We start from the raw sequence: 26243 nt of genomic DNA, 5'->3' as shown, positions 1-26243 counted from the left end.
TACAGTCCCAATTCATGAACTTTGACAGGTTCCCCTTTTTGCCAAGTGCTAGGCTAGGTATCTTGGGCATTTTACTTTTGCCTGTGATCCTAGACCTATGCGCTTGGAACTGTCTGTGGGGTATTTGAAATCATCTGCGAGGTGAATCTTGGGCCATGTGTAAAAGGATATTACATACCTTTTTCTTTTTTTCTTTTTTTTGACTCAGGTATCCTTCCTTAAATCTGTCCAAACTTGGACTTTGCAGTGTTAAAAAAAACTCAAATATTGAAGAAAAATGAACTTCATTAAAATATGGTCATCTTTTAAGGAACATAGAGAAAATCATTTAGTATAGTACTGACCATAGAGTGTCAATTTATCATAGGTTCCTGAACAAAATCATTTAGACCAGAATTCATGACAAAAGCTGAAAGAAATAAAAACAGAAAAACAAAAACACTTAGCGGGTTGTGAAGCTAGCAAAAGGATCCTGACGCGTTGAGATCCCTTCGTCCTTATGCATAGTATTGTTTCAGCCATTTCCCGTTTATGGGTTCTGTCAGGACTGTCTCATCTTCCTTGGTAAGGTAATAATACCCACTTTCATGGGCTGCACTGATGATGTAGGGTCCTTCCCATTTTGGGGTGAACTTGGAGGGTCCTGGTAGGTACCTCCTTACGTGCTCCGCCATCCTTAGTACCAATTACCCTTCAGTGAACATCCTTGGGCGTACTGCTTGTGCATATGCTCTAGTCATTCTTTGCTGGTACCTCTGGCTTCTTTTCTTGGCTAGCTCTCTTTCTTCTTCTACCCCTTCCAGATCTGCCAGCCTCCTTTCATTGTTTGTGTTCTCACTTTCTTCTTGGTTTTCTTCAAGAACTACCCTTAGTGTAGGAATAACTAATTCCACGGGGCTGATAGCTTCTGTTCCATAGACTAGGGAAAATGGTGAGAATCTTGTGGCTGTCTTTACAGAGCTCCTACATGCCCAGAGTACATCTGCCAGATGATCACTCTATTTCCCTCCATACTCATGCTTCATCTTCTTAAGGATCTTCAACATTACCCTATTGGCAGCCTCAGCTTGGCCGTTTCCTTGTGGGTAGTATGGGGTAGACCTCCCATGTTTGATGTGATATGCTTCAGTTAACCCTTTCATATCTTTGTTTATGAATGGGGTCCCATTGTCACTGATCAATCTTCTGGGGATTCCGAACCTTGTAATGATGTGGTTTCGAATAAAATTTGCTATGGCTGCTCCAGTGGCCTTTTTCAAAGGGATGACCTCTACCCATTTTGTAAAGTACTCGGTGGCTGCCAAGATCCATATGTAACCGTTGGATGAAGGGTTTATAGGCCCTATGAGATCAAGCCCCCAAGTGTGAAAAGGCCATGGTGTCGTCATATCCTATAGAATATTTGGGTGAGTGTGAATTGCATCTTCCAGGACTTGGCAGGCGTGGCATGTTTTGACTAGCTCCTCAGAGTCCCTTTTCATTGTTGGCCAGTAATACCCCAACAACAATAATTGCTTGTATAGCCTTCTTTTCCCCGGGTGACTCCACAATCACTGGAATGAACTTCCCTAACTACTTCTCTAGCTTCTTTTGGCCCCAGGTACCTTATGGGATCCCCACTATATTCTTTTTTGAATAAGATGCCGTTCTGCAGGAAATACTTGTCTGCTAGTTTCTTGAGCTTGTGGGCTAGTGTCCTGTCAGTTGGCAGGATCCTTTGAGCCAGGTATTCTATGAAAGGAACTCGCCAATCTTCTGCAACAAACACAGCATAGCTTTCTTCCTTATTTATTACCAAACGACACTCCTGACATTTTTCCTGTATAATTGCTGCCTCCTTGTTCATATTTGGCCAGTAATACCCATGCGTTGCATCCTTCTATATAGGCTGACCTTTTCTGCAACTCCACAAGCTTGGGTATGTAATTCTTCTAGTTTTAGCTTTCCTTCCTTCTCGGTGATACATCTGGACAAGATTCCACCTGGCAGCCTTCTATACAATCCCCTTCTATCTGAGTGTAATCCATTAGTTCTTTGATGTTCCCTCCGGGTCTTGCCTTTTTCATCTTTTCTTTGACTTCACTCCTCCAATCCCACTGTTTGGACTCTCCGGGGTACATCCCTTGGAGGATCCTTACAATAGAATGTTCCTGCCTTCCTATTTTTATCAGCATGTCTCTCCCATTGAATGGTATTTGGGATCCCAGAGTGGCGAGCGCATTAGCAAACCTATTTTCACTTCTTTGAGTGTATTCTATGCTAAAGGTCTAAAATTCTAGCTCCAACCTTTGTGCCCAAGTTCTGTAGGCCGTTAAACTTTGTTCCCGTAACGCGAAGTCACCTTTCACTAAGGAAACTACAAGATTGGAATCTTCCAACACTCTCATATGCTTTACTCCTATACTGAGTGCTATAGTAAGCCCGGTTAAGTATGCCTCATATTCAGCTGCGTTATTAGAGCATGAGAAACCAAGCTTGAAAGACAAGGGTATGATGTCCCCATTTTCACAACTTAGTACAATTCCTACCCCATTTGAAGTTGCCGTAGCCGACCCGTCAAACCTCACGGTCCATTTCTTTCCTGGGATCTTTGTTACTGCCACCTCACCAGGGATTTCTTCACTCAGCGGGCCTTCCTCCTTTCCTGGGAACTGAGCTAGCAGATATGCTATGACCTGGCTTTTGACAGCCTTGGGAGTTCTGATGCCTATGTCATATTGAGAGAGCAAGACTAGCCATTATGCTATTCTTCCCGTGAGAAGGGGCTGGTGTAGGAGTGCTTTTATAGGGTGGGACTTGGTCACCAAAAAGATTTGGTGAGCTGAGAAGTACCTCTTTAGCCTTTAGGACGCGTAGATGATTACTAGGTAGACTTTCTCTATTCTGGGGTACCTAGTCTCGGTATCCTTGAGTGTTTTGCTTACATAGTAAACAGGCTGCTCATTCCCCTAGTCGTCTTCTTGTGCCAGCAAAGCTCCTATTGCCTGGGAATTTGATGCTAAGTATAACAGCAGAGGTCGCCCACGTACTGGTGCCTGAAGGATGGGCAAATGATTCATGATGCACTGAATTCTTTAGAAAGCCTCATGTTGCTCTATTCCCCAGGTAAACTCAGTTCCCTTTTTTAACAGTTTGGATAGATCTGCCGTAGCTGAGGTCAAACCAGGCACAAATCTCCTAATATAGAAGACCCTTCCTAGGAAGCTTTTGAGTTCCCTAACGGTAGTCGGTCTTCTTATCGTGGCGATGGCTGTGGCCTTGGCTGGATCCACATTTATGCCTTTGTGATGTACCAGAAACTCAAGGAACTTTCCAGCAGACACCCCGAAGGCACATTTCATGGGGTTCATGCATAGTTTGTACTTCCTGCATCTTTCAAAAACTTGCTCAAGTACTTGGAAATGTCCTGTCCTGGTCTTTGATTTGACCACAATGTCATCTACATAATCTTCCATCTCCTCATGTATCATGTCATGGAAAATGGCTGTCATGGTTCGCTAATACGTAACCCCCGCATTTTCGAGGCCAAAGGGCATTAGTGTAGTAAAAGTTCCCGATTGGAGTTCTGAATGCCGTCTTCTCTGCATCTTTGGCAGTCATGCGGATTTGGTTGTACCCACTATACCCATCCATAAATGAGAACATTGAGCTTCCTGCAGCTGAATCTACAAGGAGGTCGATATTGGGCAAGAAGAATTCATCTTTAGGGCACGCCTTATTCAAGTTGCGAAAGTCCACGCAGCAACGGATCTGACCATTTTTCTTATTCACAAGTACAATGTTGGAAAGCCATTTTGGTTGTTGGATGGGTTTGATAAAACCAGCTGTCAGTAACTTTTTGTCCTCTTGAACTATTTGAGTTTCTACCTCGGTGTGGAAGACCCTAGCCGGTTGAACTAGTGGCCTCATTCCTGGGTCCACATTAAGAGAATGAACTACCAATCCTGGGTCTAAACCAGGCATTTCATCATAGGTCCATGCGAACACATCTCTGTATTTTTGAAGTAAGGTTACCAATTGTTCCCTTTCTTGTGCCACCAGTTGATTGCTAATAAAGACAGGCTTTCGGGATCCCAGCTCGGTTCCCAAATTTATTTCCTTTAATTCTTCCTCAGGCTGAATCTAGGCTTCCTTAACTGGTTCTTCCGGAATTTCTTCTTGGGCCATCATGCAGCTTGGTGGTCCGAGACCTTTCTGCATAATGCATTCAGGTCCTGCGTACCTTCACAAACGGTAGATTAGCCTCCCTCCGGGTTCCCGCACCACCACATATTCTCGGGATCCTGAAGAGTTGGGCTCCCTTTTTTGTCTTTTTCTTTCCAGAAGGTTCCTCAGGTCACGGGTGCCCCTCCCTCCTTCTTCTTCTTCTAGGATGGGTGCCCCTAGAGTCCTCGGGGCGGGGCTCTCATCATCTGGTTCCAACTCATCATAGAACATTGTTTCTGCAAAGTTTACTTCTCCCTGACTGAAAGGGTTACGGTTGGCGGGGATTCTCACGGGCCTCCCATTCAGTCTCCCTTTAATGCATTGATGGAACGTAGATGGAATAAGGTGATGCTTATAAAGCCACGGGCGTCCCAGCAACACATGGTAAGATACTTCTGCATTAATCACATGAAACCTTGTCAAGGCTACTATTGGCCCTACCCTTAAGGCTAGCTGCACGTATCCTTCTGTTGATTCCACCGATCCTCCAAATACTGTTATTTCCATGGGAGCCCCTAGAATCCTTCTGTCAACTAAGCCCACAGCTTCTAGGGTACTCAAGGCTATGAGATTGAGCAACGCCCCTGTGTCCACCAGTACTCTTCTGATTTGGATACCATTTATGGTGGCCATTAGATAAAAGGGCCTACAGTGGTCTGGGTGTTCAATCTCCATGTCTTCATCGGTGAAGGTTATTGCATTGGTTGTCTCCAGGAAAGCTTAACTAGCATGTGACTCTGCTGTAAAGCATTCCATTCCTAAATCCGCTGCTATGCTCATGAGAGACTCTGTGGCCACCCTTCTTGCTTCTGGTCCGAATCCCAGTTGGTTGAATAGTGACCTGAACTTGGGATTCTTCTGGAGGGTCCTGACTGTGCTCGGGTGGAAGGATCCTTCGACTTCTCCTGCTTCTGCCGGGTTCCAATGAATTACTACTGCTACCACCCATTTCCCTTTGTGGTTAGGCAATGGGTTTCTCTGTACTTCTGGCTCCTTCTGAGTGAGTTCCAGGGTTCCTTCCCTCAACTTTTTGTGGAAGAGTCTGCGAAGGGTCCAATAATCCTTGGTGGAATTCTTGACATAATTATGGATTTTGTAAAATAAAGGGTTTTTCCTTTCTTCTTCAGTTGGTGGCCTGGACATAGTAAATGGCCTAACAACTCCATCTCCGATCCATTTGTCTAAGACATGGGTTAACTCTTCAGCTGTACATGGGATCACTGATGGTTCCTCGAACACCTTCCCATTTGGCCTCTTCCTTCTTTCTCCTACTGATGCTGTCATAGCTTGGGACACGGGCATCCTTTTTTTCCTTATAGTTTGTGTTGTCCTTCTGGTTCTTTGTAACAGGTCAGCAAACTGCGTGATACACAGATTTTCAAGGTTGAGCCTGTAATCAAAAAGCATGTTGGCTACACAGGTTTCCACGAGCTCCTTTTCTTCGTGGTCCCCATAGCAATCTAAGGACACATCTTCAAATCTTTTAATGAATTGGACGGGATCCTCTCCAGGTCTCTACCTTACCATCTGAAGGTTTTGGAAAGTGATCTTGTCTTCACCAGGATAATTTTTGGCATAGAATCTTTCCATCATTTTATCCCAGGTTTTGATGGACCTGGGTCTCATGTGGTGTACCAAGTGTATGCCTTATCCACTAAGGATCTGGCAAATTCCCTTAGACATAGTTCTCTGTCTCCTGCATAGGGGCCCATAGTGTGAATAAACCTACTCACATGTTCCACAGCACTTTCACTTCTTTCATCGAAAGGATGGAACTTTGAGGGTTCATACCCCTTAGGGTATGGTTTGCCAAGAAGTTCTGGAGGGAACGAGGGATCCCGAGAGAATTGCTTAGGGATCCCCGAGAGTTTTTCCCTTTCTTGTTCCAGGAGGGCATTGACATCTGCCAGTGTTAAGTATTGAGGGTTGGCTCTTCTTCTCACTGCTGACCCTCCTTCTGGCTGCGTTCCATCTTGGTTACCAGCAGAGGGGACATTGTCCCTGATTTCCTGTGTCCTGCCTTCCTTGAGAAAACGAACTTCTTGCTCCAAATCCATCAACATTGCTGTCATCCTGGCCATGAGGTCTGGTTCTTGCCTTGTGTGTCTTTGTCCTGACATAACCTCCTGTTCTACCAGGGGTACCTTGCCTCTTTGCTTAGAAGCTACCTTGTTTTCTCCCACAGGCTCAGAGGCCATAGGTGGCACATTAGTTCCTTTGCTGTTTTTTTGTCTTGGAGGCATACTTTGTGAAGGGATTGCTTCTTCCGTCTTCTTTGCCCAGTCCCCAGTGAAGTCGCCAAAATGTGAGAGTGCCTTTTTTTTTTGTGACACTCAGGCCCAAGGATCTCGGGCCTAATAAGTAGTTTGGTGGATCGGGCCTTGATTCACTGCAGCTAACAGGCTGTTTAAGAATTAAGTGATGCACATGGGATGCTTCCTACAATACACGTAAAATGACAAGCAAGTATATTCGTATTGAAAGACATATAAAAAACAACAAGGTAAATGCAGAGAACAGGATCAACAAAGGAGCACAAAATAATGTTATAAGGATCTTTGAATCAGTGGGACATATTTCATTAATATGTTCTTTGTTATGGTTACAGAATGCTCACTAAGACGTGATACAAGGTTCAATCAAGCTCAAAAATTACAGTCTTGAATGGCTATTTCAGCCTTCAAAACTTGCAAAGTTTGATTCTCTTTGAATCCGAATATGTGCAATAGTGACTTTTTACAGGATACCGGGAAGCAATATTATTAACTTTCCCTCAGTTTTCCCTTCTTTTACAAAACTTTACTGATAGTTTTTTCTCTCTAAAAATCCTTGCCTTTTCTTCGTAACCTACCCCTCCTTTTATAGTGAAATTCTGGCATCCCAGAGGAACCATTGGTTCCCCTGTTTCGTCTTATAGTTAACAGAGCCTATTCTGTGCTCATCACTCGGCAGGTTCTATTTCTTGTTTTTTTTTTCTTCGTTCTTTTCCTCTTTTATCTTTGATTCCTTTGAAAGTCCATGGCTGGTTACCTACTTTGGGATATGCTGAGGTATGCCCTTCTCGATCTCACCGTTTGACAGTTCTCCCCTTTTGCCCTTTTTCCCATCTGGGCGGAATCCCATTCTGCCGACTTGAAAGTCACCTGTTGCCATTTCCCTTTTCGTATTTCTCCATTCTGGTTCCCCGAGACGCTTCGCACTTGTGCCATGAGAGGTCGCTGGTTATTTCTTCTTTTTTTGCTGGGTCTTTTGGCGCTTGTGGCTTCTACTCTGTTTCTTATTTTCTTTTCTTGTTCTTTTCTTTCGAGTTGTCTTAATCTTCCTTTGATTGTGCTTATGTGCCTGGAAGGATCCGCGCCTCTTGGTGGTTGCTGAGGATCCTGGCTATTTTCTTTAATCTCTTGCCGTGGGTTTCTTTTCCTTCTTGATGTTTCTTCTTTTGGGCTTCAAGCCTCCTGGGCTTGCCATTTCTTTTTCTTTCGTGGTCCCCTTGCACCTGCTTCCTTGGACTTGGCTTATTTTCTTTTGGGCTTGGCTCACTTCTTTGGGCTTCTCTCACTGTGATCCTTGTAGACCTCAACAACATTGAACACCTCATAAAAAGTATTAATTTACCCAAGGTATGTGATTCGAGGAATTGAACATGGTTGAAGTTCTGTTTAACACTTAACCAAATAAGAAGTACTAATTTACCCAAGGCATGTGATCCAAGGAGTCAAACATGGCCGGGGTTCTGTTTAACACTTAACCACATAAAAATTATTAATTTACTCAAGGCATATGATCCAAGGAATCGAACATGACTGAGGTTCTGTTTAATGCTTGACCATATAAAAAGCATTAATTTACCCAAGGCATGTGATCTGAGGAATTGAACATGGCCAAGGTTCTATTTAACACTTAATTATATAAAAAACATTAATTTACTCAAGGCATGTGATCTGAGGAATTGAACATGGTCGAGGTTTTATTTAACACTTAATCATATAAAAAAACATTAATTTACTCAAGGCATGTGATCTGAGGAATCGAACATGGCTGAGATTCTATTTAACACTTAACACCACATAAAATGCATTAATATACATGGACACCAACTAGGGAAAGAAACTACAAGTCACAAAGAGATAAAAGGATGACTTTTAAGCCTTTCATTAATAGTAATATCTTCGAAGATTATTTACATTCCATAGGTGTGGTATAACATTTTCATCTAAATCCTCCAAATAATAAGCCCATATTCCAGCCACCGAGGTGACATGATAAGGTCCTTCCCAGCTAGGCTCTAATTTTCCCCATGATGGGTTTTTGGCAGTGCCTACCACTTTCCTCAAGACCAGACCTCCACGTGCGAGCAGTCTTGTTTTGATTCCCTTGTCATACCATTGCTTGAGTTTTTACTGATAATGGGCCAATTGGACCATGGCCACCTCTCTTTTTTCCTTGGCCAAGTCTAGGCTCACCGAGAGTAGTTGGTCATTTTCATTAACATCGAATTGGCTTGTTCTTAAAGTCGGGAATCCAGTCTCAAGAGGTATGACTGCCTTAGAACCATATGTCATTGAGAATGAAGTTTCTCCCATTGATCTTTTGGGTGTGGTGCAATGCATCCATAACACGTGTGACAGCTCATCTACCCATTTTCCTTTTACCTCATCCAGCCTCTTCTTCAACCCATTAACTATGACTTTGTTGATGGCTTTAGCCTACCCATTCCCTTATGGATAGGTCAGAGTAAGGTAGTTGTTCCTAATGCCCAACTCACTGCAATACCTCCAGAATGCTTTACTGTCAAATTGGAGTCTGTTGTCTGAGATTAGTGTATAAGGGACTCCGAACCTAGTGATGGTATTCTTCCATATGAACCTCTTTGCATCCAAGTCCCTAATGTGTGAGAGGGGTTTATCTTCAACCCACTTCGTAAAGTAATCAGTTTTAACGAAGAGCCATCTTCGGTTTCCCATTGCCCTTGGGAATGGCCTAACTATGTCTAAGCCCCACCACGCAAACGACCAAGGGCTAGAAAGGAGATTCAAGGTTCCTCCTAGTTAACGAATGTTCAGAGCATACCTCTAACATTGGTCACACTTTTTGATGTAATCTTGGGCAGCTTTTTGCATACTAGGTCACCAATACCCTTGGGTGAGGGCTCTGTGTGATAGAGACCTCCCTCTTGTATGACTACCACAAATTCCCTCTTGGAACTCTTCTAGCAATGGTTCCACTATCTTGGGATGGACACAGAGCAGGTATAGCCCAGAAAATGAGTGTTTGTACAATTTCTGTTCCTCGGAGAGCCAATATCGTGGTGCCTTTCTTCGGATCTTCTTAGCCTCGCTTTTGTCCCTGGGCAATGCTCCATCACTTAAGAATGAGACTAATGGGTCCATCCAATCTAGACCAACTTGTATGCTATGTATCTCAACTATGGCTTGATCATGGCAACTTGGAGTCACTAAATCCTCAACAATTATGACTCGTGGGAGGCCTTGCCTTGAAGAGGTGGCCAAAGTGGGCAACGAGTCAGCCTGAGAATTCTTGCTTCTAGGAACTTGCTTTATGAAGAAGGCTTCAAATTTGGATTGCATCTGTTGGTCTCATGCCTCAAAATCACCATTGATCTGCTCTACTACTAGTCTCGAATCTGAGAAGACCTCTACAACCTTACCTTCTAGTCTCTTTACCATTGTTATTCTAGCCAACAAGGCTTCATACTTTGCCTCATTATTCGTGACTAGAAAGCCTAATCTTAAAGACTTTTCCATGGTTATCTTTTTAAGAGATACTAGAACGATCCCGACACTAGATCCTTTCTAATTAGCTGCCCTGTCAGCATAAACCTCCCATGATGGGGGGCAGGGAGTGGAGATTACCAAAACATCTAGGCTCGACACTTCTCTCTTCTTGATTACAGTCTCCTCAGTGCCCTCGATGATTTCTGCAACCAAATTCACCAGTACTTGCCCCTTTATAGCTGTACGGGGTAGGTATTTAATATCAAATGCTCCCAACATTGTCCCCAATTTAGCTATTCTCCCCGTATAGTTCAATCTCTGTAGCAGTGCTTTCAGGGGGAGCTGAGTGAGGACCATGATGGTATGTGCCTGGAAGTAATGAAAAGCTTCCTTGTGGCATGTATGATAGCCAAGATTTCCTTCTTGAGGAGTAAATAGCGGGTTTCTGCGTTATAAAGAGATTTACTAACATAATAAACTGGCTTCTACACCCCAGCATTCGTTCTAACCAGGACTAGGCTTATTGCATGATCAGTAACCATTATATAAGCATATAAGACCTCTTCCTTCTCGGGCTTAGAAAGAATAGGAGGGTGCAACAAATACTTTTTCAATTCTTCAAAAGCAATGCGACATTCCTAATTCCATTCAAAATTTCTCCTTTTATGAAGGAGTTGGAAGAGGGGCCTACATCGATCAGCCGACCGAGAAATAAATATGTTCAAGGTGGCAGTCATTCCTATCAACTTTTGTACTTCTTTGGGGTTCTGAGATGGGTGTAGGTCATTTATGGCTCTGATTTGATCAAGGTTAACTTCTATTCCCTGATTAGTAATCATATACCCTAAAAACTTTCCAGAACTGACACCAAAGGAACATTTGGACCCATTGAGGCGTAGCTTGTATTTCCTAAGCACTGAGAACACACTTCCTAGGTCATTTAAGTGTTCTGAAACCTGCTTACTTTTCATGACCATGTTGTCAATATATGCTTAAACATTCTACCCTAATTGAGATTCAAACATCTTTGTCACCATTCTTTGATAGGTTGATCCAGCAGTCTTCAGGCTAAAAGGCATTACTCAATAATGGTAATTCCTAGTAAGGGTCAAGAAAGTTGTCTGTTCTTGGTCAGCCAGGGCTAATGGTATCTGATGGTAACCTTGAAAAACGTCTAAAAAGCTCATCTGAGAATGACCAATCGTCTCATCTACCAACTAGTCGATTCAAGGGATTGGGAAAGGGTCTCTAAGGCAAGCTTTATTCAATTCAGTGAAGTCCACACAAACCTTCCATTTTTCTGATTTCTTCTTCACCACTACTGTGTTGGCCAACCATTCGGGATAAAATGTTTCTTTGATTGCTCCAGCTTGCTTAAGCTTGTTCACCTTTTCTTTTACTGCCTCGACATGCTCCTTAGAAGAGCGCTGATGTGGTTGCCTCTTAGGTACAACTGTTGGATTTACATTCAGGTGATGGCATATAAAATTTGGATCCATTCCGAGTGCCTCATACACACTCCACGCAAAGACATCTATATTCTCCCTTAAGAACCTTAACAATTCTTCCTTTTTAGCAAGAGTTAACTGGGTACCAACTTGAAAATATTCATCCTTGTCTAACCCAATGATTACTTACTCTAACTCTTCGCATAACAAACTCCTTTCTTTGGTTTCACGCAAATCTTTGTACTTTGTTAATTGCTACGAGACCTCCTCTTGGCCACGAAGGACTCCATCTATTGATTGGTGCCTGATAGTAGCCACTAAGCATTGTCTGGTCATTGTCTGACTTCCCACCAATTCCTCAACTCCTCCTACAGTGGGAAACTTCACCTTCATATGCATAGTTGAGGACACTACTCTATAGCATGGAGCCATGGCCTTGCTAGAATGGTCGTGTAGGGAGAGTAAGCATTAACCATGATGAATTCCACCTTAACCACCTCGTACTCCGTTTGCACGGGTAATTTAATCATTCCCTTGGGAATGACCATTTTTCCATCAAATCCCACTATGGGGGAGTCATACTTGCTTAGGTCCCTAGGCTTCAGATTCAGCCCGTGGTACAAATTCGGGTACATAATTTTAGCCCACTTCCTTGATCCACCAATACCCCCTTCATGTCATATTCTCTAATGCGGAGGGTCACTACCAAGGCATCATCATGAGGCTGGAAAGTTCCAATCTTATCTTCATCAGAGAAACCCAAGGTTGGCTGTATTTCTATTTTGCCCTTCTTGGATTCTTGGACTTGCTCCTCGAGGTCTGGCCTTGATGCTATGGATATGATTCTAGAAGAGGGACCTGCATCCCTGCTCGGGGTAGCAAAGATGACGTTAATAGTCCCCAATAATGGTCAAGAAACAGCTTCTCTCTAGTATCCTCGTCCAAACTGACTTCCCTGCTTGGAAGGTTGGTGCATGAGCTTCTTCAACTTCCTTGCCTTGACCAACTACTCCAAATGGTCATATAGGGTTTTGCAATCCTCGATAGTATGTCCCCAGTCTTGATGGTATTGACAATAGAGACTTTGATTGTACTTGGATGGGTCCCCTCCCATTTTATTGGGCCATTTGAAATAAGGCTCATTCTTTATCTTGTCAAGGATCTAATAAATTGGCTCCTTGAATACCGAGCTAACTACCTGGGCGTTAGCTCGCGAAGGTTGATTGGTGAAGTCTCTCCTAGGCCGATTATGCTGTACTCGTCAGGCTGAGGATCTCTCTTTTCAAGAGGGAAGATTTTGGTATTTCCATTCCCTTGCAGCTGATCCTCCTCAACCCGCTTATGCTCATCAATACAATTCATGAGCTGGCACATACTCCGAGTGGGCTTCATGGTTAGTGATTTTCTCAGGTCATGGTTCATCGGAAGCCCCACCTTGAAGGTTCTTATAGCCACATCCTCAAAATCTCCATCTATCTCGTTAAAAGTTTCCTAATATCTGTCAGAGTAGGTTTTCAAGGTCTTTCTTTCTCTCACCGCCATGGACAACAAGGAATCCAAAGGCTTGGGAACTCTGCTGCATGTCACAAATTTGGCCCCAAAAGCTCTAGTTTACTTCTCATAAGATCTTATTGAATCTTTTTCTAGTCCATCGAACCATCTCATGGCAACAGGTTTGAGGTTGGAGGGAAATACTTTGCACCTAAGGGCCTCATTTCTAAAGTGAATGGCCATTCTCTAGTTGAAATGACTCATGTGCTCTACAGGATCAGTCCTTCCATTATAAATGGTAAAGGTCGATTGGGTAAAACGGTGTGGGAGCTTGGCCTTATCAATTCTCCGCGTGAAAGGTGACTTGGAAATTTGATGTAGAGCTTTACTCATCGTGCCATTCCCCGTATTCCTAGGAGGTGAGCTCTTGCTTCTTCTCCTACTGTGTCTTTCCTCCTTATCTAAATGTGAAGACATAATGAAGGACTCACTAGGAGGAGTCCTTGACCTCTGCCTGTAGCTGCGGTCTTCTTTTGAATAAGATTTTGAGCTTGATGGGGGTGTTCTATTTCCCCTGACATGTACCTTGCGATGCAGCTTGCGCAAATGGTCAATTTCCAACCTAAGATTTCGCGTCTCCTGGTCATGGGAAATATGACTTCCAAGCCTTGACTGACTCCTACCGGTATGGTCTGTGTAATCCGTTTCAACTCGGACACTAGGAGTTCAATTAGCCTCATGATCGCTCCTTCGCTCTAGGTTGACAAAATGGCCAACACGCTATGAACCAACGGATTCCTCTCTATTTTTCCTGGAATTCTCCAATTTTTTATTATTTATTTTTTAAAAATATAAGAAAGAAAGCCTAAATAACCAAGGTTGCAGATGCCCTTCCCACAAATGGTGCCAATTGTAAGGACTCGAAATATGGCCTAAGCCCACTTAGAACAGTGGGACCCAATACAGCAAGTCCAACACAATAAATTTGTAAGAGAGTGGGTTCACTGGATCAACTACAATACTAAGTAATTACAAACTTGTGGATAATAGGACTAAAGTAAATAACTTGAGTGAAAGAGACACAAATTCAAGGTAAGTATTTCCTCGGGCAAGTCTAAGGATAGGTTGTTCATTAAAAGTCAAGGCTGATCTTATTACAACAAGTTTCAGTTTTTTCCTTTTTCTCTTTCTCTCTAGAATGTTCATCCCATTTCCAGTGGAGTTCCTTTCTTTATATAGCCCTCCCAATTGCATCTCAACCCTCAATCTATACGTCTTAGGGGAATAATTCGGATGCTTGTCCCATCAGGATCCTTCTGGAGGTGGTTGAGAGGTTTGTGAGAGCTATTGAGTCATTGTTCAGGTGTTTTTTTCCTCATAAATGCGGCCAGTTCAGTTGGTGTAGAGCATTAAATGTGGAGGTGATAGCCACCTTCTCGGATATTTCCCCTTTCGTTGCTTGCACGACTCTGATGTCTTCCACAGTACTTTACTTTTTGGTGTAGGGAGTTGCATAAGGCACTCTTGAGGTGCATTTACTCCTTGAGCTCCTTAGATGACGAGCCATTTAGCCTCCTTTCCTCAGACCTCTTACTCTAAGTCTTAGCTAGGTTCTACGTGGTCTTGACGCCTTCCCTCCTCGATCTTAGCCCACTTGTTAGACTTGGGTTAACATATGCATGGGCCTTTGGTCATCCTTGGTTGGGGCTCACGGTGTAACGACCCAAGGAAAAACGCTAGCCACATCTATGCTATACCTCAAAAAGACTAGTCATAATTGAAGCTCCTTGTACCTAAGTCAAGTAAGAACCTCCCTTAGGTTGTTGACTCGGGAGCTTCGAACCGCCGGGTCAACTGACGACTTCTCTTATCTTTCAAACGATGTCGGTAATGTTTCAATTGCCCTTGCTAATGGTGAAACTCTTCCTATTCAAGGAACAGGAACAGTCTCACTTCCTCCTCTTTCATGTGGTCAAGTTATGGGGAGTACAGCTGACAGGGACACCGACACGGTCTTGGACTGCGATAAATGGGAGCTGCTCATGAGTTCCATTCCAGCCCCGAGACGGACAACGGAGCGGGGAGGACTCGGCATAGTGACCAGTCGACCTGCCCTGTGCCGGTTCAGCTATCATATTCAATCAAAAGGGCTCCGTCACTCAATAGAGACGTTTGAAGGAGTCTCCCCAGGGGCCGCCCTGGAGCCCACCTCCCCATTGCATCCGGGCAAATCATACCATACTGCTCATTGATTGACTAGCGCACTCCCCCGTCCCTTTTCCTATCCACAGCAGATTCCGCGTGGAGACAAAGATTTGCGGGAGAGATACCGAGCCTCGTTAGATTCCTTGGTAATTATTAATCAATCAAATTAGGGTATCACAATCTCCCATACTTAAATCCCTAACGTCCTCATTAGGGCCCCTTTGTGAGGTAGTGTCTCTGAGCTCACACAGGATTACCAAGCCGGCTCTGATACCATATGTAACGACCTAAGGAAAAACGCTAGTCACATATGCACTATACCTCAAAAGTACTAGTTACAATTGAGACTCCTTGTAGTTGTTAATAAAGCCTAGATCTACCTAGTAAATAACCAATGTGGGACTCATCACACACCCATATACATCACACAATCAATCAAATTGGGGTATCACACATGGGCCTTAATGTGTCCTCGGATTATTTGCTCCCACAGGTGCTACTACACAAAGGAATATGGAGTTCTCCAAGCATTCTGCTTCAAGTAGCCTCAATTTCAAAGAAATTCTCAAAAATGGAGGTCAGACACGGCTCAGGAAACCCACGAAAGATTGTCCCCTTACTTTTTGTTTAAAGTCTTGGTTCTTGCCTGCCTGTTTTGTGTTAACCTTTTCTCTATTAGCAAATCCTTGTAATTTGATGCCCTAAAAAACCAAGCAATAGACAAGAATACATCAAGGGTTGAAGCGTTTTAATTAGAACGTGCAATGAGTAACGTAGGGTATGTAAAGTGTACTTTTTTTTTGAGAAGAAAAGTGTACATTTGAATTAAATACACGCTAATATTTTTTAATTAAGGTAAATAGTTTGTAGTATTCAAGTTTTCAAATTTGCAATACCATCAACAATTAATCTAATTAAATAATTCTTGTTATAAATAATCTATATGGAAAAATTCTAAAACCCTACACACACACACACACACATATATATATATATATATATATAACTATTTTAGATAAACGCTTGAAAGCCAAAACCTTAAAAAAGCATTTGACTTTTTATTATATTTATACAAGACAAATAGAAAACATAAATTATAATAACCTTTAGACGACCTACATTATTCCAAAGAGAGTTTTAGAGTTTTAATATAGATGCCAAATTAAGGGTACGTTTGGTATGCTGTAATAGCTCCTGTAATGGAATAGTTATTCATATATAATAGCAATTCGGTCATTTGGTTGTATCTTTATTACATGGATTAGTTATTACATTGTAATGACTATTCTTTAAATTGAGAAATAGTTATTCCTTTTTAAAATGGATGTAATAGCTATTCCTTAGTATATATAATAGATTTTAAAATTAATATATTTCCAAAAATATAAAGTTTCCTTATACATCGTATTTTACAAGCTTTCCATATATAACAACCAAACTTATAAATAGTAATAGTTATTCCATTACAATGTCTTCTATTCCTAGTAATAAAGATTACTATTCATAATGTAATCTATATTCAGTATACCAAACATACCCTAAGAGTTTATGGATATGAACGAAGCAAGTAGGTTATAAGTTTAGAAAGCGATATTTGTTGAGACTTGAGACAAATTTTTTTTTTTTAATCCTAATTATGGACCGTATTAATTATTTAAAAATAGTAACTTTGAGCCCTGGTTTGGTTATTTATGGCATTTTTGTAATGTGATAAGAATAGAGGAAGCAATTGTCAGTTAAATTTGTATGTCTTTCCCGGGCTTTAAGCCCAGCATTGACCTCGCAACCACTCATTCCCTAAACAGAAGCACAATCTCGAAAAAAACAAAAAAAACAAAAAACAAATTAGTAATTACCATCCGCGTTTTGTTTTTGTATTTTTTTATTTTTATTTTTATACTTGTTGCTTACAGCGACCCTAACTTTTTTGTTGCTCGAACATGCACCCCACGTTTGCCAAAAAAAACAAAAACTTGAACTCTAAACCACTAAAAACTCTCTCCCTTCTCTATCGTCAACTTTGCAAAATAGTAAAAACCGTTCCATTTTTCCACCTCTAACCTCTCTCGTTTTTGGAGAGGAATCTCCTCTTTCTTTTCTCTTTCTCTCATACAACACAACAACAACAACCATTAACGGTTTTGTAACTTGATTAAGGTTTTCTAGTAAACATAGTCAGGTTTGTTTGTTTCCTGACTTATATTTATTTTGTTATACAATGGTCCGAGCCTTTGGACGCCAAAATACCATACAGAAGTCAAGATCTTTCAATCTAAAAAGGATGTTTGAGATTCCGGGAAGACAGATTCAGAGTTTGATATTTGAGAATGGACATGATTGTGGTGTTGTAGAAGAGAAAATTATTGCCAAAAGTTTTGATGTCAAGCGTGTAGCTAGTCCATTGGAGCCCCAACACATAGGCTGGTCGCTTAATCATGACATGGGTCCAGTTTCACGCTTGGAAATTGGAGTTCCAGCCAAGGTTGGAAGTCCACATACCAAGCCAAATTCAGGTAAAATCATCTTATTCATATTACATGCATGCACTTTAAATTGCATCAGTTCTTTCTCAATCTCATTATCCCAGTACAATGACAGTTTCTGTTGTTTTTAACGGATATATTTAAGGTTGGAATCTCCCTTCCGCTGCTTAAAATGTATTTAAAAAGTTCTCATTATCGAATAAGTGAAAAATAAGATAATGTTCTTGGGTAATCATCATGCTGGTGCTATTTATGGTGTGGTCTAGGAAATCATTTCTTTAGCCTAATGAGCTGTTTAATAAAATTTATATGCGGTTCTATTCAGATATAGAAATGATGAAGGAAAGGTTTGCTAAGCTTCTTCTTGGTGAAGATATGTCGGGTGGTGGAAAGGGTGTTTCTTCGGCTTTGGCTTTGTCAAATGCCATCACAAACCTTGCTGGTACTTTCTTTTTCTTATATAATATTTGTTCACAAAAGAAATGCTATATTATGACAACTAGAAATGGTTTTTTTTTTTTTTTTTTGAAGAAACAGGATTTTTTTTTCTTCCTAAATTATGTATATCTTAAATTCAAACATTGCTCTAAAAAAAAAAGTATAACATATACACTTCATGCATGGGGTTCTTCTCTATTGCATGATGCTATCAAGGTTTTAGGGCAAACAATGATTTTGGTCTTTAAATTATGTGTTAGAGTTTAATTTTGTTCCTAAATTATCGTTTGTGTTAATTTAGTCCATAAAATTTTGAAAACAAAATGTCATCCTTACCTCCAATTTTCTGTTAAAATCCTTTAAATTACTTTATAAATTGAGTGATTCATCATGTTATTAACATTGATTTGTAATAATATGAGACCAAAGAGCTTGAAAGAGAAATGAGTTATAAGATTTCAATAATTTACTTTGATGGCAAGTGGGGAGGAAGGGTAATATTGAACCATTTTTAACAATCTATACTTCGTAGACAAAACTGAATTATAATACATAATTTAGGAAACAAATTAATAGTTTGTCCTATTTCTTAAGATTGATAGGGAAGAGTACACCTAAAGGATGGGGATGCTAATATATATGCTATTTTCTCTTGTTGTTTTACAACAATGCAGCATCTATATTTGGTGAAAAATCGAGGCTAGAGCCTATGTCTCCAGAGAGGAAAGCAAGGTGGAGAAAAGAAATTGAATGGCTTTTATCTGTAACTGATCACATTGTTGAATTTGTTCCATCACAGCAAAAATCCAAAGATGGAAAAAGTATGGAGGTGATAAATCTCTCTTTATCTCATAACCCGTGTAATTTTGACCATGTTGATTGCCTCTCAAATATTTTTCTATCATGATTTGATAGATAATGGTAACTCTCCAAAGAAGTGATCTTCTAATGAACATCCCTGCCCTCCGAAAGCTTGATGCTATGCTTATTGTAAGTAATAAGTACTGCTCCTCGTTTAAATATATAGAGGTTTATTCTTCCATCATATAGCCTAGATTTCTACCTTTTGCTGATGAAACTATAATGAACAGGACTACCTGGATAACTTTGGAAACCAAAATGAGTTCTGGTACGTGTCTAAAGATGCCGATGAATCTGAAAATGGTAATGTCCCAAGAAATGAAGACAAATGGTGGTTACCAACTGTCAAAGTTCCACCAAATGGGCTATCAGATATATCTCGAAAGTGGCTGCTCTTTCAGAAGGATTCTGTGAACCAAGTACTAAAAGCAGCTATGGCTATAAATGCTCAAGTACTATCAGAAATGGAGATCCCTGAAAGCTACATTGAATCCCTACCAAAAGTAATTAATAAGAGGAAAGATTCAATATTGATTAGCTTTACAATATTGGTTTTGTTACTTTGATTTTGATTGTCTTTGTTATGTTTCTACAGAATGGTAGAGCAAGCCTTGGTGATTCAATATATAAGAGCATTACAGTAGAGTATTTTGATCCAGAGCAATTTCTCTCAACCATGGACTTGTCAACAGAGCATAAAGTACTTGACCTTAAGAACAGGATCGAGGCTTCAATTGTGATTTGGAAGAGAAAGATGACCAACAAGGATGGCAAGTCTTCCTGGGGTTCAGGTGTGAGCTTGGAGAAGAGAGAACTCTTTGAGGAGAGAGCTGAAACCATCTTGCTCCTACTAAAGCAGCGGTTTCCAGGAATTCCACAATCTGCACTAGACATATCTAAGATCCAATATAATAGGGTAATAACAATATTGCAACAAACCCCCCCCCCCCCCCACCCCTCCCCCCCCCTTTTTTTTATTTTAAATTTCTAAATGTTTCTCAAACTACTTAAGACACAGAAACCTATTTTCTGCTAAATATGTGCAGGATATAGGGCAGGCTATTTTAGAGAGCTATTCAAGGATAATAGAAAGCTTGGCATTCAATGTCATGTCTAAAATTGAGGATGTCCTTTATGCTGATTCTCTCACTCAAAACCCGTTACTAGCAGAATCCAACAGGAACCGTTCAAGGGATCCTTCAACGTTGACTGGTGAAGAGGCAGACAAGTGGTGTGCTGCTGAGACACCAAATTCGAAGACACTCTCGGATTTCATGGGTTGGAATCTCGATCAGGGAGCTACTGACATGAAGAAGAATGACTCAACAGGTTATATGGACAGCCCAGTAAGAGAAGAAAATGATACCCTCAAGAGCAAGATAGCAAACATTGTGACCACAAAGAAAATATCCTATTTAGAAAAGCTTGAGAACCTAAGTGGTCTAAGAAGTCCAACAGCTCGCCATTAGTGCTAGTAGCATTAGAAGAAACAAGATGAAAGAGAAAAGGAGGAAAAGGTAGAGAAAGATAGTAAGAGGGCTATATATCCTGTCAATGTAAATAGTCAGACCCATGTAGGATTCTGTTGTGTTTGTAATTCTTGTATTGTGCTTCCTTCCTGATGTAAATGTGGAAAGGGAAGTCAGCATTTGATTAATGGGTTTGATCATTTGGAATGTGCTCAGCTTTCTTGACTTGTAGCCCACGTACTCTTTTATTTATGTACTCTTGGTTGATTTCATCTTTACTCTCTCAACATTTGGTCTTAATGACATATGGCCAGGAAACTGTCTGCATATATAGGACTGCCTTAGAAAGAAAGAAAGAAAGAAAGGAAAAAAAAGAAAAATAGAATTTCTAATTGAAAAATTCCTGTGAATTTGACAAACCACAAATTCATGAGGCATTTAGCAAATATCTATTTACTATGCATTGCAGGAGAGAGAACAGGATATTCATTGCTGACAGTTAAAAATTTCATTGTGACGTTTCACTTCAGCTGAGTTTTGATTGAGTTTGATGTTGCAAACAAATTTGGTTTCCTATAGCTTCAAGCCTTAAGGTGCAAAATGAACTTTGATAAATTGAAATTTATTTTTCTGAATTTTATTATTTAATATACATGAAGAATATAAATTTTAATCACGCTGTAGAGTCTTCAAAACCATTATTCTACACTCATAATCAACAACTTTCAGCAGTAAAAATTCTCAGAAAGGAACATATCCTTAGCTTTAGGAGCAGTCATAACAAATAGAAATTCCTAATTTGGTTCAAATTCTATGGCATTTGTGTTCTCATGGTCCTAATTCTGTGATGAACTCCCAACAGAGTGACTTCATACATTTGCAGTCTGCTAAATAAGGCATTCCTCCAATACTAAAATGCCATTACCGGAAGGCAAAAGAAAAACATGCAGACCCTTATGATTCATGCTGTTCGTTTAATTCTCCGTATGAGGGACAAGATGTCACCACCCGGCGCTGACTTTCTATGACGTCCAATTGTTTGAGTACCCTGCAACAAAAGAATGCAAAATGATGGAAATAAACAAGTGATGCAGTGGTATAACAAGGATCTTAAATATAACTTCGCCTACCTGGAAATGAAACGTAGGATTTGAACCTTTTGACAATACTGACAAACCATCGTGAACAGGCAATACTAAACAAGCCATGCAATAGAACAAAAATATTAGTAGATAAGCAACGTAAATCCCAATTAAAAACACATCCGTTACATATGAGAGGAAATTTTAACCTAATGATGAGTTGGTAGTCTCTTTCTCAAGAGATGGCCTCTGTGTGTTTGTGTACAAGAAAAGTGGCACGTCCTCTTCACTGTTAAGTTCATGTTTATCTATCATTTTGCTGTTAGTTTGATCAACGATATCCCTGCATTTATAACAAATTGATCAAAAAGACGGAAACTCAAGTTCTATCCCAGATTAAGTGATGACATAAAAAGTTCATTTTGCATGGTAAGGCTGCCATGCAATGCTTATACGTGTGCAATATATGTATAAAATCCACATTGCACTCCAGGTTGTATCCTTTTCTTTGTTGCTATTTTGTTAGTCTTACTTAAGGAAGTATCGCATGCATGCTCCACATAATTGATTAAAATAGGTTCTCTTCTTTGAAGCTTTTTAGTCATTTGACAATGTGAAGCCATGCAGGTAAACATCCTTAATTTCAGTGTCATGTATTAGAGAGAAAATTTGTACCTTGAACCTTCATTTGATTTCTCAACATTTTCATTTTCTGATGAATGAGGGTAAAAAAGAGGCATCATAAATTCAGAAGAGATAAATATGCATTGATATGAGACAATTCAAAAAGAACAATCAAAGTTGCAAGAAGAAACTTTTAAATTTTATTGAAAAGAACCAGAGGGTGATATGAGACAGTTACGCATTGATAAATAACATCGAGAATATCTTGTCAAATTCTCACTCCACCGTAGTTTAGTTAGAGCAAGCTTGTGAGCATATTGTTCACATAAGAGAAGTCTCTACCAAGCAAGCACCAAAAAAGTTAAAAGGATTAGTACTTAATAATTTTCCAATGATATCTGAATGACATTATGTGACTGAGCAAAATAATACTACTAACTTGCTTTAGGCAATTGATTCGAAACTCAGCCTTGGAAAATGCATTAGTCTGAGAAATGCGACAATCAAGGTTGGCAGAGGCGCTTCCAAGGTGGTCAACAACAGTAACAACAGCCCTGCATATGTACTCTTTTGTGTTTTCCATCACACTGCAAAAATATGTTAAGGAATTAGGGGGCCACATATTAATAAACGACCAACCGTTTTCAAATACCACAAAATGGCTGACCGTTTCAAAATAATACAACAATGACCTACTGCTAAACCACTGCCCGCCTTTAGCTATCTTATCAAATGCCTTTAAAAAAAAAAAAAAAAAAGACCATAGTATAAAGTATAAACGACAAGCCGTAGGGGCCTTTACACAGAGCAAAGCAAATTTGTGGGTCACTCACTCACTTGTTTTATGGGCCACTATAGTGAGCCAGTTCCCTCCATTATACAAGTATGAATTCTTGAGAGATCTCTGTTGTCTTTATTGGTTTTATGCTGACATTAAACCATTTAATGGGCTTGTGAGAAGAGATATTAAGCCCAAATTGATGGGCTTGTCTTACCACATTGAATTTGAGCTGAGTCAGAGTTATCTGTGTGTTAAACCATTTTTTTTTTTTTTTTTGATGAATTCTGTGTGTTAAACTAGTCATTAGCCATTAGTCATCTTTTAATTCTCGTAACTGTTTGATACAGTTTATTTTTCAACTTTTTGAAAATAAATTTTTTTTAAAAAGTTGTACCTAGAAAAATGTAAAATTTAAAGATGTTGAGATTTGAAACCACAATGCTTATTGACAAGCATTCGCAATTATTGGATATAAAACACACTAACTATTTCCCAAAAATTATAATTTTTTATCAAATTAGAACTAGTAATAAATCCCAACACTAAATTATTGAAAAAACCCATAAGAGGGAGTAAGAATATTTATTTATCGGCATCTATGATGAGCTTATTTTTATGAATTTATTTTGTTTATTGGGTAAAATCACAGGTATGCCTTGAAAGATGTGAACCCATCCGCAGGAACTAAAAAATTACCTTCAAAATTAGAGTTTGGGCCGTATGAGTGCTGTCCACTCACATTTTGAGCTAGGAACACCGCGTCAAATTAGGTCCACCAAGTGGTGGTCCCAGATATTGACTTTTTTTTAAGAAAAAAATTATATTATATATATCATCAGTTTTTTTTTTTTTTTTTTTTTTTTTTTTGAGATTATATATATCATCAGTTTGGGGGCTAAATAAAGTATATTTATGAAAAAACAATGTTTTAAAAAACTGTAGATAAAAAGATAAAAGCTATATGCTAGAGCTGATGCTTGTATGGTATGTTAACAAACACTACTTTTGTTTTGTTTTCTTAAGCCCCAAAAAGTGGCAGCCCACTATACTATCACATTAGAATGAGAAACAGATGGTATAATGGTGGACAGTATAGAGAATTAGAGAGTAGAACACTAACACTTTCTTCTCTTTAGCATTCAAGAAAGTGGTTTCACTGTAATCGGCAGCATAATGAAGCTGAGAACGTAACTCTCTAAGTTCCTGCAATCACAAAACTATTAATGATATACAATCAAAACGCACAAAATATACACACAAAAAGAAAGAAAGAGCAACATGGCGTCGTGGAGATGAAAATGAAAGTGCACCTGGAGAGACTTTTCAAAGCGTGTGATGTCCTCAGACTCATCATCTAGACTTTGAAAGGAAGAACAAGACTTTGAGTTCTGCATTCTCTCTTGATTTCAGCTAAATGCAGCTGAACATAAATGTAGAGAGAGGGGAGGGTGGACCTCAAGGATATAAATACAAGCTATCCAGCTTATCACTATCTCAAAAAGCCAGTGGATGAGTTGGTTGGAGTTTTCTAAAAAACTGAGAGAGAGAGAGAGAGAGAGAGAGACAGGTGAGTGGAGGCTCGTGATATATTGTTCTGGTATGGTATGGTATTTGGAAAAAAACAACAAAACCCCATTAATGAGAGAGATTCTTATAGTGCTCTAGATGCTGCTACATGTACAGGATGGAGGAAGATGACAAAAACAGCTTCAGCCCCGTGATTTCTTTTTCGCTCCTTTCTAAAAGACCACCTGACAACATCACTCAAATACCAAGGATTTGCCTTTTTCCTTGCCTTGTGTGTTTTATTATTATTATTTATTTATTTTAGTTTATATATATATATATATATATATATATTTAACTAGGAGAAACATTAAAAAATAACATCAAGTTCTAAAAGATTTTGTTAGTTAGCAATATTTTCAAATTATTTAAGAAACTAACATCTTGAGCGTAAGAGAGTCGATTTTGCTCTTTGAAATCGAGTCACAAAGACTCGAGTTTCAGTGGAACTCGAGTATGAAATAGTCGAGTTCCATATTGAAACGACAAAGAAGAACAAGGCAAAGAGGAAGCCAGAGAACAAAGAAATTCAAAGAAGAAATAACACAACAAAGAAGGCAGGGATTAACTAAAAAAGAAGCAGATGCAGATCAACAAAAAAGAAGAAGGCAGATAAAAAACAACAACCCAAACCCCTAATAGAAACAATGAACCCAGATCTCCTTAATTACCCACAAACCCAAATCGTCCTCAGATCTACCCACAAATGGCGAAGGCTCCAAGCGGTAGTGGCGGTGGCGGCGGCAAGGGCTCCAAGCGAAGGATTTGTTATAGAGCTTTTGTTCTTCCTCATTTGTTTGGTTTTCCTCTATCTCTTTTTTCTTTAAATGTGCAGAGCAAGAACTTGAGTGTTTCATACTCGAGTTCCACCGAAAAAATCATAAAACTCAAGGCTTTGTGGCTCAAGTTCAAAGAGAAAAATCGAGTCCCTTAGTCTCGAGATAATAATTTCCTAAAAAGTTTAGAAACGTTGCTAACTAACGAAATTGTTTGGGACTTGGTGTTATTTTCCAATTTTTCCCTTAGACTACAATTTAGGAGTCCCACACCCTTCATTAAATTGCCCCGCAAAGCAACTTTTTTAAATGATATGTCCTTTTACACTTAAATAAATTTATATATCAACGATCGCAAAATAATAATAGTAATAATAATAATAATAATAATAATTGAAAGCTCGGATTTTGCTAAAATACAAGAGCTTGTTTAGACCTCCAATTAAAAATTACGACTAGATTGCTTTTACTCTAACTTAAACAAAGTGTAGAACAAGAGTAAATATGTGCAATGAACTGATAAGACTACTCTAAGCCATATTCATCCACAATCAACAATAAAATGAAAGCTTAAAGAGTAGGAAAGAGAAATGCAAACACAAGATAACATCAAAACGTGTTATCAAAGAGGAAACTAAAGAACTCGGTGAAAAACTTCTTTGCGACCCTCCAAGTCAAAATTGATCCACTAGAGAATAAAGTTGGAGTACGCGAAGAACAAAAGACTCTTTAAGCCTAGTCTACCCAATGTATTTGAGCCCTCCAAGCTCCTACTACCAACGGATTTCTTAGAATCTTGACTTCACTAGATTTCTAGATCCCACAATACCGCCCGATTGCATCCACCAAGCTTTACCGGCTTCTTTTGGCAAATTCCCAAAGTTTCCTAAGTTCTAAAACACTCTCTACATTCTAAATAGGTGTGGGTTGTGTTTGGATACAAATCTCCTCTCAAGGTATGAAAATGGGATAGGGAATAAGAAGAGGCTACAATGATTTCTCACTAAAGGATGAGTAGCTCTCTCTCTCTAAAAGATGGGTGTGTTGTGTTGTAGAAACCACTCTAGGGTTTTCTCTC

The 26243-nt window shown here is 39.8% G+C and overlaps 2 protein-coding genes across 3 annotated transcripts; one reads left to right on the top strand and one right to left on the bottom strand.

The window, feature by feature from the left end:
- The first annotated feature begins 17148 nt into the window (after positions 1-17148).
- On the top strand, positions 17149-20608 carry LOC115975681 (rho guanine nucleotide exchange factor 8-like). Its single transcript, XM_031096565.1, has 7 exons — positions 17149-17598; positions 17894-18010; positions 18681-18835; positions 18922-18996; positions 19098-19370; positions 19463-19783; positions 19914-20608. Exons 1-7 carry the CDS (start codon positions 17304-17306, stop codon positions 20334-20336), a joined length of 1659 nt encoding a protein of 552 aa, XP_030952425.1. The 5' UTR covers positions 17149-17303; the 3' UTR covers positions 20337-20608.
- Positions 20609-21021: 413 nt separating this feature from the next.
- Positions 21022-24379, bottom strand: LOC115975682 (probable protein ABIL5). Of its 2 annotated transcripts, XM_031096566.1 has the most exons (8): positions 24134-24367; positions 23944-24026; positions 22482-22629; positions 22281-22380; positions 22094-22130; positions 21628-21761; positions 21467-21531; positions 21022-21384 (listed from the first exon to the last, which is right to left on the bottom strand). In XM_031096566.1, the coding sequence occupies exons 1-8, from the start codon at positions 24215-24217 to the stop codon at positions 21298-21300; spliced, it is 738 nt and encodes a 245-aa protein (XP_030952426.1). In that variant the 5' UTR covers positions 24218-24367; the 3' UTR covers positions 21022-21297. The 2 variants fall into 2 exon arrangements, with proteins under 2 accessions (XP_030952426.1, XP_030952427.1); XM_031096567.1 differs by lacking the exon at positions 21467-21531 and having other exon boundaries at positions 24134-24379.
- Between the last annotated feature and the right edge of the window lie 1864 nt (positions 24380-26243).

This window comes from Quercus lobata, chromosome 2, assembly GCF_001633185.2.
Source record: "Quercus lobata isolate SW786 chromosome 2, ValleyOak3.0 Primary Assembly, whole genome shotgun sequence".
Classification (NCBI taxonomy): domain Eukaryota; kingdom Viridiplantae; phylum Streptophyta; class Magnoliopsida; order Fagales; family Fagaceae; genus Quercus; species Quercus lobata.
This window is presented reverse-complemented; position numbering and strand designations above follow the sequence as displayed.